Genomic DNA, 16139 nt, shown 5'->3' with positions numbered 1-16139 from the left:
GTTGATTGCTCTCCGCCAGTGAGACGTTTGTTGCATTCAGTCGCATGGTAAAGATCTGGCTCACACATCATCAAAGCTTCAGCTCAACAACTCTCCACTTCTGGACTGTGATCTCACCTTGTAAATCTGAGGCCCTGCAGAGAATCCCATCGTAAAAGAGCCGCTCCTGACTGAAGGCATTGATAAACTTTACACCACCTCATGTATCCACATCACTTTGGTTCTGGTTTTGGTTGAGAGAGGAAAACCCTGTTCTGCAAAACCAACTTCTGAGAATAAAACAAGAGCTAATTGTAACATCACTACAGGATGTACAGATCGCCATGACTGCTTCAGCTGTGCAAATACCTGCAGCCTGACGTGAGGAAGCCAGGAGTGATTACAGCAGATGTGTTGTGACACATGGAGCTCTGTGACTTTAAGACGTCTTGATGAGCTCAAACCGAAATTCCTGCAGAGTAGATTCTGTCCTAACAAGTTATTACATACGAGACGCTCCGAGACGCCGCGTTCCTCTGGGGAATCGTCTCCTCCAGCTGAAAAACACAAACGTTAAGAGAACGGTTTAATTTCTGACATTAGCAGGAATCAGATTCACTTTAACGTTTCATTTACTCTCTGGCAGGAGCAGGAATCTGTAAATGAGTCTATTGTAGAAATCTAGTTTTTACTGGCTAAAGAATTCAGTTTATTTCATTAGGATTTTGTGTGACAGAATCTAAAAACATTTTTTAATTTTTCCTAAACTGCTGATCGAAGAGAAGAAAATATCAAAACCTGGATGATAAAACTCTTCAGTTTGCTGTTTTGGTCCCAACTCAACCTTTTTCTGAAGGACCATTTTATTTACAGAGACTTCATAAATCACTGCATTTATTGTTTTATTTATCTACATCTACATTTAACATGTATTCCAATTCCAGTGTTAAATGTTCATAAGAATCTAAAGTTTATCTAGAATGTCTTATTGCATTAAATTACCTGAAAATGATCTCAAAACAAAAACATTATTTATTGTCCTCCTAAATTTAATATTGTCTGTTTATAAGTGAAATAATACACAATATTTACTCAAAACAAACTCCTAAAGCTACTTGTAAGATCATTTTCTCTAATTCCAAATGTAATAAGACATTTGCAGTAGAAACTAAACAAAAATACTTAGTAAAATGTTATTTTTACATTTGATTCAGATGATTCATTTTGTCCTCACAGGAGGAAACGCAGAATATACAGCAACTCTTGCAAAAGTGACTCTTCATATCTTCTTCTACGAAACTTTATGAGTTGAAACTAAACCAAAACAAATGTAACCAGCACACATGTAAAGGTTTAATAGTATTTGAGGACTGGGTTTGACATAGAAACGCCATTTTGAACTTCATTTACCCTCATATTTCTGAGTACAACGAACCGTTTGAGTCTGACTTTGCTTCATCCACATTTAGAAGAACGAAAGATTCCCAGGAAACATGAGAAATTCAAACCGATGAGATCGGCATGTTTTGAATCGGCTGATTTGCGCAACTCTGAAGATTTAGCAGATTTATGATTTGACGACAGCTTGGATGAAGATGTGATTGTGAATTCTGCTTTTGCAGCCAGCAGTTTTGACTGTAGATCATGATGTTTAATTGTTGCTGAAAACACATGGAGTCAAAAAGTTGGACTCCAAATTCACCTACTTGTTATTTCAACATCTTTGGAAAGTTGTTTTCAATCAACTACTTGTTACAAACTTGATATCTTGAATCACATTGTGGAACATTTTAATTTAAATTAAGAGAAACTTTATTTCTTGTTGTTGTGGTCATTATGGTTTACAGAAAATGAAAACCCAAAAATTCAGTTTCACAATGTTACTTTACATTACATTAATAAAAAAAAAAGAAGAGAGATTCAAAACAGAAAAGAAAAGCATTTGAATTTCTATCCACTCCATCGCTGGTTTTACGTGAATTACTGCATCGATGCGGCGTAGCATGGACAAGATCGGACTTGGTTCTGCGTCTGTGTAATTAAAAGTTCCCACAAATCTATAGTGGGGAAACGCAGCCTACTGTGACCAGACCAACAGAAAGTAAATATTTCTGTTGGCACATTTCTTGGCCAATGTGCCACAGAAAGAAAATGGCTGCTGTTGGGATCCACCCGTATGAGACTGAGAATGAAGGTTGAAATGAATTTGTAAAACTCTTCAGGTGAATAACAAGGCTCTCATGATTGGTACATGTAGCAACACACATGGAGGCTACATGTCTGTCTTAGCTAGCAGATAAAAGCTACACTAGCTGAGCTAATTTTGCTAATTCGACAAAAAGTCACTGCTATTTATCTGAGTAATACATAGAAGTGAGTACTCAAAAACTATGATTGTCTAACAGTCGTGATGTACTTTTATTGTTTGTAAGTTAGACAGGAACGAAGTGAGAGCTAGCGCTAAGCTTGTGCCTACTAAGATGGCTGCCACTTAAAACGTTCCCAGAAGTGTGATGTCACGCAAGAATTATGCATTAAAGTCCAGATTTCTTTGACAACGGCCTTCAGGTCCTCTGCGTTGCTCCTGTTGATAATACTTCTATGGTGAGATCAATCAACCGATCAATCAATTAACCGAGAGGTGATTGAAGCAGCTGTTGGTGTCTTGTGCAGTGTGGGCCTGCTGGAAAATTAAATCAGCGACTCCGTAAAGTTTCTCAGCAGAAGGAAGCCTGGAGAGCTCTGGGAAGTCCTGCTGGTTGACTGTGGACTTCAGAAAACCCAGTGGACCAGAACCAGCAGATGATCTGGCACCCAGTCCGTCACCGACTGTGGAAACATTTGGCTTCCAGCTCTTGATTAGTTGATTCCAGATGAAGCTTCTTGGATGATGTCACATTTTCTGTCTTTTTTAACCACACTTTTTTCTTCCACTCAACTTTCTTTAATAAGACGGATGTCAGCACTTTGTGAAGAACGAGCTTCTTTAGCAACAAACCTTTTCGACGGCTACAAGAGAAAAGCCATCGCTATATATATATATATATATATATATATATATATATATATATATATATATATATATATATATATATATATATATATATATATATATATAATATCTGGTAATGGCGAACCAACCAGACATTGTCGTAGTGGATAAACATCAGAGGAAAGCCGTTGTGGTAGATGTAGCAATATCAAGTGATTGCAACATCAGGAAAAAGGAGCACGAGAAACTGGAGAAATACCAGGGCCTCAGGGAAAATGGAGAGGGCCTGGAAGGTGAAGACCACAGTGGTGCCTGTGGTCATCGGGGCCCTCGGGGCAGTAACCCCCAAACTGGAGCAGTGGCTACAACAGATCCCAGGAACAACATCAGACATCTCAGTCCAGAAATGTGCAGTCCTTGGCACAGCCAAGATACTGCGCAGACCCTCAAGCTCCCAGGCCTCTGGTAGAGGACCCGAGCTCAGAGGATAAGAACCACCCGCGGTGGGTGAGAAGGGAATTTTTTCTCTGAAGAATCTGAATTAATACGAATTACATTTAATTTCCTTTTAGGATCACTAAATGTTATTTTAAATCCCAAACTGTTCTGCAAATTACGCATATTGCAAATCCATCTACATATGTCTTAAAACTGATGGGTTGTGTTGCTATTATTTATGTCCCAAGTCATTAACAGCAGAATAAAAACAGAATAAAGTTGGGATAAAATGTGATTTTCAACACTTTTTGCTGCATTAAAAGCATTTCCAACCTGAGGTGTTAATGAATTATTTTATTAGAAAGCAAATGCATCTCTATTTAAATGAACATTAAAGCTATAAGTTCCAGAGAACCTCCACTAGAGGGCGCTCATTGCTAATTTATAAACAATTAATACTCTTGTTACCATTTTTCCCTCAAACGTTGTTAAAAATACAAGCTTTAAAATGAAGTAGAGGTGGAAACTAAGCAAAAAAATCATGATTTTTAACAATAAACAGTTTGTTAATTATCACTATAATCCTGAAAGAAGTGAAAACATTTTCCCATCTATTGGAGATGTAAATAAAAATACCTGCCGTGTGAAGGATTTACGCCGACATCTCTGTCCAGATGAAGCTTTGCGCGTCGGTCCGTCAGCCGCAGCATCCGGGGCCACAGCTGCTGATGCGTCTTGTTTACACCAGGGGCCCAAGATTTGTGTGACCTAGTTGCTGAAAAAGCCCAGGAGGCAGAGAAACCCGAACTGCGAAAACATGAGTTTACAAAGATTTAAAACACGTAAAGACCAAATGAACGCTTCAGAAAACAACACTTGTTGTTTTAAAACACATTCATCAGTAATATATTATACAGTTTTCACTGTGCATCGTTTTAAGCAGTTATGAATGAAGCTCATCACCAACGACAACAAGTCAGAGAAGAAAATATTTTAAATAAACAAAAAATTCCAAATATATTCCCAAGTGGATTCTTGATCATAAAACTCATGCAACAGTTGTAGGAAGGATCAGTTTTGACTTTTACTGATCTCACACAAGGCCAGCAAATTACTAAAAGGTTACAAATATACCAGGAAAGTTGAGTGGAAGGAAAACACAAAAATTTTCTGAAGCAAAACCAGAGTTTCAAGCAAAATTTGAGACCAGAAATGTCATTTGTTTTACAAGTAAATAAGATTCTGACAGTATTAGAAATAATTTATTAAGATGGGAAAGTAAATATATTCATTTACTTTTGTATTTTGTTGGGCGTTTCTTCGTTCCTATGATTAATTACATCAGTGGATGGAAAGGATTTTTAAACCATAATGTTCTTTTTTATATTGTACAGCAAGTTTTCCATGTTTATTCTTCAAGTCCAGAGTCCGGGCAACCTTTGACCCTTTCACTGACAACATGTCCGACACATGGAGTGGAAAATACCAGGAAGTGATTCAGCTACTGTGATTGGCTGCTTGAGTCTTTGTTGTCATTGTGCGATAAACTGAGCAGCTCCTCGATCTTCTCCAGGTCCTTATTGGTTTCTTCTGGCTGAACGCTGACGTTCAAAGTGTCGATCAGCTCATCGGTCAGCTGCAGGCGGGCCGACCTGATCGGACCAGCGCAGAAAACAGGCTTAGGGCTTCAGACGCGTGTGAAGTCGACCCACTGGGCCTGAGAGAAACACAAGGGTGAAAATATTTTCCTTACCATTCTGCTAGTTTGAGGTCGTAAAGCTCTCTGCGTTCTCGCTGTCTCCGCTCTCTGAAGGTTTCTCCTGTCAGAAGCTGCAAGCCGATGATCATGGCGCCTGCAGGAATCCTGTGGAGAGAAGCATTTCATCAAAAATATGGTGAATAATGATGTGGTCCTAAAAGGAAACTCAGTGGAAAGGGAAGAAAATTGTTGCTTTTTATTTTATCAAAATGTTACACATGTCAAACAAAAACTGGGTCTCTTTAAGAACTCATCACATAACCCTTTAAATATTTTTTTGATTTTATTTTTTTACCAGCACTCCTCATATAACAAGCTCAGCTAACACCAGATGTTTGCTAATTGCTGCTGGCTAGTCTGAAGGAGCTGAGTGGAGGAGGAGCTGCGCCTCGAAGGCGGGCTAAGTCTAACCAGGCCTTTCACAGCTGAATGGTTGCCATAAAGATTAAAGGTTTCTCAAACATGCATGAAAGAATCAAACACTCTAGGAATTAACATTGCAGCATGATGTAAAATGAAATTAGTTTATACGTTACCGTCCCTTTAAGGGAAACATTTTACTGTTTCTTTTCCATTTAAACCAAAACAATGTAAAATCGCATTTCAAAACAATGAATTTGAAATGAACGTTTCATTATAAGAGTATCTAAACACCCAGACTTCTCTTTCCTCCTCTCTGGCTTCGCCACCACTGATGTCGGGAGCTTTAGCGGAGCTCTGGAGCGTGATGCCACGCGCTCGGCTCCCTCCCATCTCTCCTCAGCTCGTTTCCACCTCACCTACTTCACATCAAACGCTCCAGGTGGCTGCCCGCTGAGCCACAGAGAGCGCAGGACGCAGCGGGCCAGAGCCAACACAACAATAACTACAAACAATCCGTCCTCAGGTTAGACCTTTATATCACAACCTGCTTCAACCTGAGTGAAGTCAGCAACAAAAAAGTAAATCAGAAGATGGGAGTGAAGGAGGATCGGCTAATGGTGTCCATGTTGAGGGGGCAGATGATGCTTTGGCTCCCGTTTTTTACTCTCGTAACCAAAAAAACACGGCCAACTGCAGTGCAGATGAGTCCCTCTGGCAGAGGGAGCAGAGATGGAGGCAAAGGTGCAGCTGGGCAGCAGAGGGCTGCCGTGGGGCGCAGCTGGCTGCCAGAGCGCCGTCTGCTCTCAAGCAAGAGTGGAAAAACGACAAGCGAGCGCGGGGAAATAAACACTACAAGTATTTGTCTAAGAACGACACAGATTTGCGGCATTGCTGTTAAATAAGAGATTAAATTAAACGTGATAAGTTCTTAAAAATAACGAAAGTGTCGAATATAAACAGTTGTATGACATTTTCAGAGGAAACATTGAGGTGCTGGAGTGACAAACGTTTTGGGGAAATTATAGTCAGCCATTTTACAGAAGAGCACTGGATTCTACTCCACTTTTTATAAATTGTGACAAAAAGTTTCAACCACTTCCTGTCATCTTCTTTGTCGTTTCTGCCAGTAGAAACATCCTGGTGTTAATCACATGGCTTGTGTATGCCCAAAAAAAAGTTTCAATCACAGTTTTGTGACATTCATCTATTATGATGCAACTAAATTCTCAAAAACCTTTAGAATAAACTAGGACATCATATATTTTATTGATCTCAAGGGGAAATTGCTACATAGTGCAGAGAAGATTTAAGTTGCTCTGAGATGGGCGCTGTAAAGTTAGGTTTTTGGGTTTTTCACCAATTAGTGCACACAGAACAAATATTACCCGAGCACGGCGCCGATGACGCTCCCAGCCAGCAGGCCTCTCAGGCCCAGGTTGAGCCTGAACAGGCCGACCGTGACAGCTGCACACAGACAGAGAGAGAGTTTCACCATCAGTCACCGCTTCTTCTACCTAAACGCTCTGTGACGTTCAAACTGATTTTAATATGAAGTTATGTAACAGCGGAAGGCTTCATTTGGACGTCAGGTGAGATAAACCAAGCAACTCACCTCCAGCTGCAACATAATTACTGACAGCGTCTTTGTTTCTGTACACAGACAGGCCGGTGCTGACGGAGCTGTAGCAGGAACAAAACGTCAGTTATAAACTATCACTTAATTAGTTTTCCTCATTATTTATCACACGTCATCTTGGCAAAACATTTCCCACTCTTGAATTTTTCAATATTTTGTCGTAATACAACAGAAATGCATTTTACTGAAATTTTTATGCAGCGGTTTTGCAGCAAAAGGGTGAAATATGTAGATAAATGGCTTGTAATTTTTATTACAATTGTCCCAAAAGTTTTTGCCATAAACAATGATACCGTCATTATTTTCAGATAATATAACTCTAATAATAACTATGTGAAAACAGATTCTTAAAGATCAATAAGCTTTAAACTCTAATGAATATAAAGACATATTTTTAGAGAAACAAATGTCTTCAGATACTTTAATTGTTCTAGTTTGACTTTTTATTTCAACCAGCAAACATTTACTATCTACATAATTAACATAATTGTTCTGTTTTTTTTTTTTCATAAAATACACTAAAGTTTGTGAAAATCACAACTTTTTCAAGGCAGATTTTAATAAAGCGGAGCTGAAAAGGGGAAGAGTCCTGCAGGAAGTCATTTAAAATCCATCTCCTTCTTTGTGAATTCACCCTCAGGTGTCATGAAATGATCCACTTATTCTGCTCACCTGAACAAAGTGACTATGACAGAAACTCTCCAGCTCCATCTCCAGCCGTACCGTACAAAACCTCGGATCGCCGCGTTGTGAGCGGAGCGCTAAGAGGAAACGACAACGATGCTTTCATTTAATACCCGTCAGTGCAACAATCAGAGATTAGGACGTCTTAAAAATACACTTTCTTATTAGTCTTACAGCAACTTTCTGGCAACATTATGTGAGAAAGTTGAGAAATTCATAGCATCTCCCCTAAAGCGTGTTTAGACGATCACAACCGATTAGTCAGGACGGTTCACACTCCGGCGAGGATTCACTTACGACTGCTTCCACGCGACCCGTGTACAGCTCCGCCTGGCTGGTCTGGATGTACCTCTGCCTGGCGAGGCGCGCAGCTGGCAGGCCGCCGTACAGGAAGCCGATGAATGCTCCCAGAATGCCGCACTTCATCACGGTCATCACCTCCTCTGGGGGTCTCTGCCTCTCCCTACAATCAGAAAAGTCCAGAACTGAAACGATCAATCGATTCTTGAAATAATCATCAACTAAACAATTAATCGCTAAACAGAGTATAGATTTAAGCAAGTATTTTGCTTAAAGACAAAAACATATTTATCTGCAAATTGTTTAAATATGGGCAATACTTAAACAATGAGATGTTTCTTTATTTAATGCATTTCTAACATTTTTTACAATGTTTCATGAAAAATCTGCAGCATGTGCAAATTTGTTGTTCTCTGATTAATCATCAGAATAATCAATGACCTTCCACCAGATTTTCACCGAATCTTTTAAAGTCAAAACGTGAAATTTCTCCTCAATATTAAACAAAAGAGTTGAAAGAATCAAGGAATCAAATAAGGAAGGAAAGGTAACATGAAGGACGCAGAAAAGCAGAAAGCAAAGATTGAAAAAAAACAGAGGGAAAGAATGAAAAGACTCAGAAATACCAGAAAGGAAAGGAGAAGACAGAAAGAACATGAGAAACAAAGGAATGAAGGAAGGAAGGAAGCAAGGAAACAAGGAATGAAGGAAGGAAAACTGTGACTTGTACAGCATAGAGCATCAGGATGAGTGATTTTTGAAAGAAGTTATAATCCTGAAGAAGTTTCTTTGTGTTTTTCTGCATATGCTTCTTTGAAAACCCTGATATGATTAATTATTAATTGACAATAAGAGTTTTGTCCATTTAACTAATAATAAACAGAGAATCAAAATAATCAAACTGAGTGAGAAGAGACTGACTCTCGATCAAAGAGGTCCTTGATGCGCTGCCATCCCGAATCTGGAAATTCTGGCTTGCGGATGTTCTTTGGCAGAGAGCCGACTGCAGGACTAGTGGAGGAGGAGGAGGAAGAGGTGGAGGAAGAGGAGGAGGAAGAGGAGGGCATCTGCCCAGCAGCCACATCAGCTGCATCCACCCTGGGGAGCAGAAAGCAGAAGAAGCGAGGCATGGCGGTCTGGACGAAGCCCTGGAACGGGCCGGTGCTCATCGGGCCCCGGAGGCTGGAGTCTGTCTGAGCAGGACGGGGCTCGTTCTCTGGCTGCAGCAGAACCAGAAACACTCAGTTATGCAACGAGAACGAGTTCAATGACAGCAGAAATCATGGAAAATCTTAAATGTATCTAAGCCTCGCGGCAGAAATGGAGAATAAACGGATGTTTTAGAGATTAGTGCTTAATAATGAAGCGTTAAAGTTCTGTGGTTCAATATTATTTGCTCCTTAGTGTGTGCTTACACCGAGAATAACATCACTCTGCTGCACATTTCTCCTAAAATATGCTATTTTATGTTTCTCTATCACATAAAATCCCAGAAAAACTCATTAAGGTTTGCGGTTGTAACTTCAAAACATCAAGAAAAACAAAGTAGATCGTAAACAGTAAAATAAATAACAATTTTATTGTTTAACGTTTTTGATAAGGTTGTGAGAAAATCCGCTCTGTGGTAATAAATTTCCATCAAAAATTGGAACATTTTTCTTATTTCAACATTTTTCTAGAAAAAAAACTAAATTTCTTCAAATAGTTCAAATCTTCAAACTATGAAATTTCCCAATTTTTATCTCAAAATGTCTGAGATTCACCTCAAAGTCAGTTTTTTCTAGAAAAGTTTAAACTTCTGTTTTTACAAGAACATTTCTGGGATTAATTAATTTTGAGGGGTTTTTTTTCTAGCAAATTATCAACTTCAGAAATTCTGAAGCCTTTTATAACAATTTCTAAAGATTGATGTGAAATTTTCAGATTTCTTTTCTAGCAAAATTTCCAATTTTCACTTTCAGAAATGTTTATTTTTTAATAGAAAAGTTTTGGGATTAATCTAATTTTTTTTGAGTTTTTTAAGGTAATTTTAAACTTCTCAAGATCAGAAATTTTCACTTTTTTTAATATAAATTTTTTTGTGTGAAAATGCTTTTGTTTACCTTCATCTCACTACTGGACACTTGAATTTCCCCAATTTGGGAGATTAAATGATATTTCTATTCCACCACTACATAAAATTAAAATGCTAGGATCAAGAAAAATAAATCCACCTTCACTCTAAATATATTTTAAATCTCATTTTGCTACTTCAGTATATTTATTACCTTTGTGTTACTTACATAATTTAGCCAATTGCGCTGCTAAACTACCGGTGAAAGAAGCTAGCTTCCCATTAGCTTCCCGTGAGCTTCATATATGAAGGTTAAGATGCGCCGCGGAGGGATTTAGAAGCAGGAAAATGTGGGTCTTATTTACTGGAGACGTCCGGAAAACACAAACATGAATGACAGTATTTCTCTTCTCACATGAGTCGTTCTGACGGTCATCCAAACATCGACTTCTGAAAGCTCAATGCTGCAGCAGCAACATAACCTCTGACTCGGGCTCAGAACACGTGCAGAGGCCGGAGAGACGCGCCCCCTGGCGGCCGGAGTGCTAAACGAAGCCCTACACAGAGAGAAAGCTGCCAAAATTAAAAATATTGGAGGAGTTTAGTCTAGTTTTTACTTAAACCTTCTTAATAAATTTGCAATCAAACAAAACTCACCTTTAAGCAAGATATAGGAACTTGCGTTCTGTAAATGATCCCATTTTATTCATGAAAAACACCAGTTTTCCCACATTTTTCCCATAAGGGCAATAATTTGCCAGTACTTTTCTCATAAAGATTAAGGAATTGACTTAAACAATCTCCTGTATCTTTCTGAAAAGTTACCTTTGAGTGACTTTTTTTTAATTCAAGTGTATTAAGATATCTAGATGATAATACTCTGTAAGATATTGAGTTTTTTCAAAGGAACCCAGAAAATATGTTTACAATATCCTGTTTAAATAATGTCAATTGAGTTTATTCACTAAAAACAAATCATGAGAAAAAAAAATAGCCATTTGCCTCATTTTCAAATACTCAAAGCTCTGGGGAGCACTTTAAAATGTTTTACAGCCATGATACAACTTTCAAAAAAGAGGGTAGAAAAATATATTTTCAAGTGGTTGAAATTTTATTTCACCTACAAAAAACCAAACAAATAAACAGCAAAAAATGATTTTGAGAAAATCTAAACAGCTATATATATAAATATATCAATAAAAGAAGCAAATTCATGTTGAAAGTTGTTTTCCACATTTTATTGTAATGATAGAAACTTTGAAACCAACCACTGATTATTCTCAGACGATGAGATCAGAGTCTTTACAATGTGAAACAAATTTACAAAAAAAAAGCCCAGCGTGTGTCAAGCTGACAGGACAGAATACTACAACATATAAAATCCTGGTAAGCACCAACCCTGATACTGTTTATTATCAAAAAGAAAAACATAAAATATGTTTTTAAAAAAGCCAAATTTTATCCAAAGATAGAAATGGAAACTATTGCTATGTTTTGGCACTTTGTGTAAAAGGAAACACTATTCTTCAAGTTGTAAAAACCTGCCAACAGCAGCAGCTACATTCATTTGTTAAAATAATCAACAGTCTGCCTGAAATCTTCCATTTTTCCACCTTTACATATTTTTGATCACAAGAAAGAAACGTAACACTGAAGATCAGGACAATGTGAGTCCTGGTGGCGGCAGCATGATGCTGAAAACTGTTTGACTTAAACACTGACAGAACCTCATTGAGATCAACTATTTCCTGTTTACAGTTTGTCTTTGTCCCTAAACTGTGTTTTTGTTTTAACACAGTTTGGGCTGTTGTTCCAGAAATATGCTGCACAAATAAACTTGATTGAAATATCTAGAAGTATTGATTTTGGACAGAAAATGACCTCAAAGATACTGTGGAGCCCTCCAGTGGCCGTTTAGGGAACTGTCTAAACATACTTGAAAGATCTGGACCAAGTTTTGAAACCATGATTTTGCCCCCTAAAAATGAAAATCAACACAAATAAAAATAAAATAAAAACTTCGTACCACAGAAAATACATTCATAATTGTTGATTCTCCTTCGTATCAGTTTAAAGCTCCGTTTTGATGAATTTCTGGACAATGTGTTTGTAGTTGCTCCTCAGTTTGGGTTTGTAGGTGAGCAGCTGGCTGAACTCGGTCAGCAGTTTCTCCCAGTAACACGTAATTTCTCCCATTTGAAGGTGGTTCAGGATGAACTCCTGACCTCTGAGAGGACAAAAGGTGCTCAATATTTTCATTTCTTTAATTAGACCCACATTAACTATTAAACATTTGCGGTTACCTGGAAGCGATCTCTTGTGCGACGGAATCGTTTTCTTTGACAAACTGAAGAAGCTCTCTGTAGACACAGGATATGACATCGCTATTAAAGGGAGTTTCACTGTATTTGTGTCTCTTTTCCCATCAATATCCACAAAATAACGAGGTACCTGACATCAGATAAGTCCTGTTTGACGGGGACAAAGTGGACCCAGGGTTTGAGCTGCGGGTAGAAAAACTCCTGCCACTCGTCGCCCACGTGAAACACCAACGAGCCGCAGAGGAAGAGATGTTTGAGGCGGAAACTCGCCGCCACACCCCGGAAGTTAAATAAATATCTAGCAGAAAACACCAAACCGTCCATTCAGAGAACTAAATTACTTATGATACCATTTATTCTCTTAAAAAGATGCTTACTTGTATTTACAGTGATCGACCAGAGGGATTTCTTTAGCTGGAGGTCTGCCGAGTGTGTCCTGAAAGAGAAACAATTAAAGGGTGAACAGCAGATCTTAACGCAGACGCGTCGGGTTCGGAGTGGCTGCGTGTCGGACCTTTTCGGATCTCCAGGCCTGGTTCTTGGTGTACTCTGCATCCACCAGATCTGGAGCTTCTCTGGACAGGAGGATGAGCGGGTCGCGCTCAGCGCTGGTTCTGCAGAAAGGAAAAAAAACAAAACACAGGATGACTTTTCTTTCTATGTTGAAACTTCACTGGATTTTATTTTATAAAAACAAAAACAAAACTGTTCTGGATTCATTCAAACATGATTTAAATGTAACATCCTGCAAAAACCATGAAGCATCGTCGATGGAAAACCAAATATTTCTCACCTGGAGCCTCTGAAGAATCCTCTGGTCTCTTTCTTCTTCCAAGGCCACTGAGCTGCAGATCTGAAGATCACAAACACTTTTCATGTCACATCTCAGGAAAATGAACAAATAACACAGTTTGCTTCCAAAAACACCAGAATCATTCTGAAGCTGTTTTAATAAGGACATTACTGACACCTAGTGGTCGATTTGAGACAACCGATCTCAAGCAACTTAAAATAAATTAAAATATAATTTATATTTAGTGTATTTTACATAGATGAGGCACGAAAATGAATGTCAATAGACCTGATATGAAGACTTTGATTTTGCTTGTGATAAATTGTCCCAGAAGTTTTTTAAGTTGTTGTTCTGAGACCGTTTTTAAGTAAGATAATGTCATAACAACGAAAGAATGCAGAGTCAAAGATCAATAAACTTTAAATTCTAATCAACATTTAACTCTGAAACTGGACAATATTTAAATATCCAAAATAAAGAAACAAAACACAACATAAAATGAATTAAAATTGCTGTAAACAAAATTGCCCTTTAAAAAAATGGTCTAGTTGAGAGCAAAGCAGCAGATTGAAGACTTTTATCATCCAGTTTTAGGCAGAAAAACAAAAATGACAAATCATAAAATGGAAATTATTGAGTCCTTTTTCAATGATCATGAATAAATGAGTGAATGTTGTGTGAATGACTTAATAAACGCACCAGGATATTTTTACCTTTTATCATTTCAGCAGGACTCCAAAGACATTTTACTCTTTTTTTGCCCAAAATAGTTTTGAGTTTTTTGTATATTTAGAATCTTGAACAGGTCTAAGAGTAAAAATGCATTTGCAAAGTCGCTTTATGTAATTTTATTAGACTAACAAAACAATCTTCATATTAAGTCTAATAGTCAAAATGAAAAGTGTTTATTCCTACTTTTTCAGCTCATCTCTCATCAGATCCCATCTGCCCAGTCCGGTGGGGTATATGGGCCACACGGCGGGCCCGCCTTCCCAAAACGTCCACGCCGGATACATGATGTCCAGATAGTCTGGCGTCTAAAAACAAAACATGTTTAATTCACAAACGCTTCAGCCTCTTCAAACGACAAACACTGGCGAGACACTGACCTTACTGAACGAGAAGACGGGCAGAATCGGTTGCACCCAGTTGGGCACCTGAGGGTAATCTCTCACATTCACCACCATCTCCACGTCAGGCAGCCTGTCCACAACCTCCAGGATGAAATGCTCCACTCCACTGCACCTGCAGAACACAGGAAACCACATTTAGGCAAGTTTTCACCTTAATAAAACCCTAAAACACAGTATTTATGTAAATAAACAGACGCTTTTCATGCACCTTGCAGGGAACATGCAGTTGTGCTCTCGGTACAGCTTGTGTTCGATGACCTGGTAGTGGGTGCCCACACCTTTAAGAACCGTGGTTTCCATGACATTCTGAGAGATTCCCCTTTCAAAGGGTTTCAGGTCATGATGGAGGACACTGAGATACAAGTTAGGAGAATAAAAAAAGAAGAAAACACACCACATATTATATATATTTCCCTTATTTATAAATACATTCAATTGATGTTACTCACTCAAGATGGCAGCTGCAGTTAACAGGGTTGCATGTTGTGTATCCTTTGACAGCTTCTGAGATCTTTTGCTGTATTTCCTTCCACGTGTTATCTAAAAAATAGTAAATAAATACAGAATGTTGTCAGTTTCCTCTTGAACTTTTGTATTCTTGTTTCCCTCAGTCAACCACATGCTATAAAACATTACAATATTTAAAGATATGCTAATATTGATCATTTCTACACTTTGAACTGGTTTCAAGAGATAAATATGAGCAGAGACAAAGAGAAGCACAGATAATATATGTTAATAGTAGATATAGAAACTCTAATTATTCTACATGTAAAAACATTTAAAAATGCTAACTCCTTTTCTAGACCAACATAAATAGTTTGAATGAAAAGTAACTTAAAATCGAGAGATCTCAATGTATTAAATGTATTCAGAAGCTTCCCACATCTTAAATAAACGCCACAAAGCAATACAGGTTAATTAATATTAATTAACAGTGTAAATACTTGCAGCAAACTTAACAACAAAGTTGCTCCCACAGCTAGCTTCCAGCCAGCTAGCTGCTATGCTAACCGATCGATGACTCCGTCATCAAAAGTTATCGCGAGGCGCCGCAACGAGATTAAGCGAGACCGTAAAAACCTTTTGACTCTTTACGGAAACTTTAAATCCGTCTTACCGGCCGAACAGAAGCCACGAACATGAAGCAGCAACAGAAAGAGCCAAAGAAAGCAGCGCTCCATGTCGCGCTGTCCTCCAGCTCCCGAACAAAGCAGCGATCTGCGCTCTGTTAGCGCTGCTTGAGCACGGTCACCATGGTAACGCGCACCGGAAGAAGGACGCGTTAAAGGGACATACCCGCATTTTTCACTGCGCCATGGATATGGAGGGTCAGAAGTGACAAAATAAAAGAAATACATTATGAAGACATTTATTTTAGCTTTGATTTATTTTTAATCCATTAAATCCTTTGAATTGATCTAAAGATATAAATACAATCTATTATTATTCAATCACACAATCATTAAATAAACAAATTTAAAGGTTTTCTCTTGTTTATTTTTTACCGTTCTTTCATAAAATAGTTTTGTTAACTTCACAATAAGGAATCCTGATAAATGTTGATACATGTTTTCCTTCTGTTAAATGTATGAGAACATCACTGTCAAATTATTAACGCAATATGTATGTCAGGTGAATCTTCTGTAAATGAGTTCAGTCCAATCAGCTTTCTAGTGAGGATGGGG

General features: G+C 38.2%; 2 protein-coding genes across 3 annotated transcripts; both read right to left on the bottom strand.

Annotated features, from left to right (window-relative positions):
• Positions 1 to 12: 12 nt before the first annotated feature.
• Positions 13 to 10536, bottom strand: LOC129353788 (complex I assembly factor TIMMDC1, mitochondrial-like). The gene is made up of 9 exons (XM_055023230.1): positions 10434 to 10536; positions 9073 to 9371; positions 8149 to 8314; positions 7840 to 7928; positions 7144 to 7211; positions 6917 to 6995; positions 5163 to 5273; positions 4046 to 5061; positions 13 to 536 (listed from the first exon to the last, which is right to left on the bottom strand). Exons 2-8 carry the CDS (start codon positions 9318 to 9320, stop codon positions 4911 to 4913), a joined length of 912 nt encoding a protein of 303 aa, XP_054879205.1. The 5' UTR covers positions 9321 to 9371; positions 10434 to 10536; the 3' UTR covers positions 13 to 536; positions 4046 to 4910.
• On the bottom strand, positions 10449 to 15676 carry LOC129353787 (protein O-glucosyltransferase 1-like). Of its 2 annotated transcripts, none has more exons than XM_055023228.1 (11): positions 15572 to 15676; positions 14901 to 14991; positions 14660 to 14803; positions 14428 to 14563; positions 14234 to 14355; positions 13319 to 13378; positions 13040 to 13139; positions 12903 to 12961; positions 12656 to 12823; positions 12508 to 12564; positions 10449 to 10761 (listed from the first exon to the last, which is right to left on the bottom strand). In XM_055023228.1, the coding sequence occupies exons 1-11, from the start codon at positions 15633 to 15635 to the stop codon at positions 10566 to 10568; spliced, it is 1197 nt and encodes a 398-aa protein (XP_054879203.1). In that variant the 5' UTR covers positions 15636 to 15676; the 3' UTR covers positions 10449 to 10565. The 2 variants fall into 2 exon arrangements, with proteins under 2 accessions (XP_054879203.1, XP_054879204.1); XM_055023229.1 differs by lacking the exon at positions 10449 to 10761 and adding an exon at positions 12013 to 12431.
• Positions 15677 to 16139: the final 463 nt, after the last annotated feature.

This window comes from Poeciliopsis prolifica, unplaced genomic scaffold (assembly GCF_027474105.1).
Source record: "Poeciliopsis prolifica strain line A6 unplaced genomic scaffold, Auburn_PproV2 SCAFFOLD097, whole genome shotgun sequence".
Classification (NCBI taxonomy): Eukaryota; Metazoa; Chordata; class Actinopteri; order Cyprinodontiformes; family Poeciliidae; genus Poeciliopsis; species Poeciliopsis prolifica.
The sequence above is the reverse complement of the archived record's forward strand: the minus strand, read 5'-3'. Positions and strand labels throughout refer to the sequence as shown.

What these genes read in the sequence shown, in the direction of transcription:
- LOC129353788 (XM_055023230.1), bottom strand. Translation starts at nt 9,320, where the DNA reads ATGAGCACCGGCCCGTTCCAGGGCTTCGTCCAGACCGCCATGCCTCGC. An exon ending in AAGGACCTCTTTGATCGAGA is followed by an intron (nt 8,315 to 9,072) that starts GTCAGTCTCTTC and finishes TTCTGATTGTAG; the next exon opens with GGAGAGGCAGAGACCCCCAG. An exon ending in GACCTCAAACTAGCAGAATG is followed by an intron (nt 5,062 to 5,162) that starts GTAAGGAAAATA and finishes TGGTCCGATCAG; the next exon opens with GTCGGCCCGCCTGCAGCTGA.
- LOC129353787 (XM_055023228.1), bottom strand. Translation starts at nt 15,635, where the DNA reads ATGGAGCGCTGCTTTCTTTGGCTCTTTCTGTTGCTGCTTCATGTTCGT. An exon ending in CCGTCTTCTCGTTCAGTAAG is followed by an intron (nt 14,356 to 14,427) that starts GTCAGTGTCTCG and finishes TTTTGTTTTTAG; the next exon opens with ACGCCAGACTATCTGGACAT. An exon ending in GGATTCTTCAGAGGCTCCAG is followed by an intron (nt 13,140 to 13,318) that starts GTGAGAAATATT and finishes TCCTTTCTGCAG; the next exon opens with AACCAGCGCTGAGCGCGACC.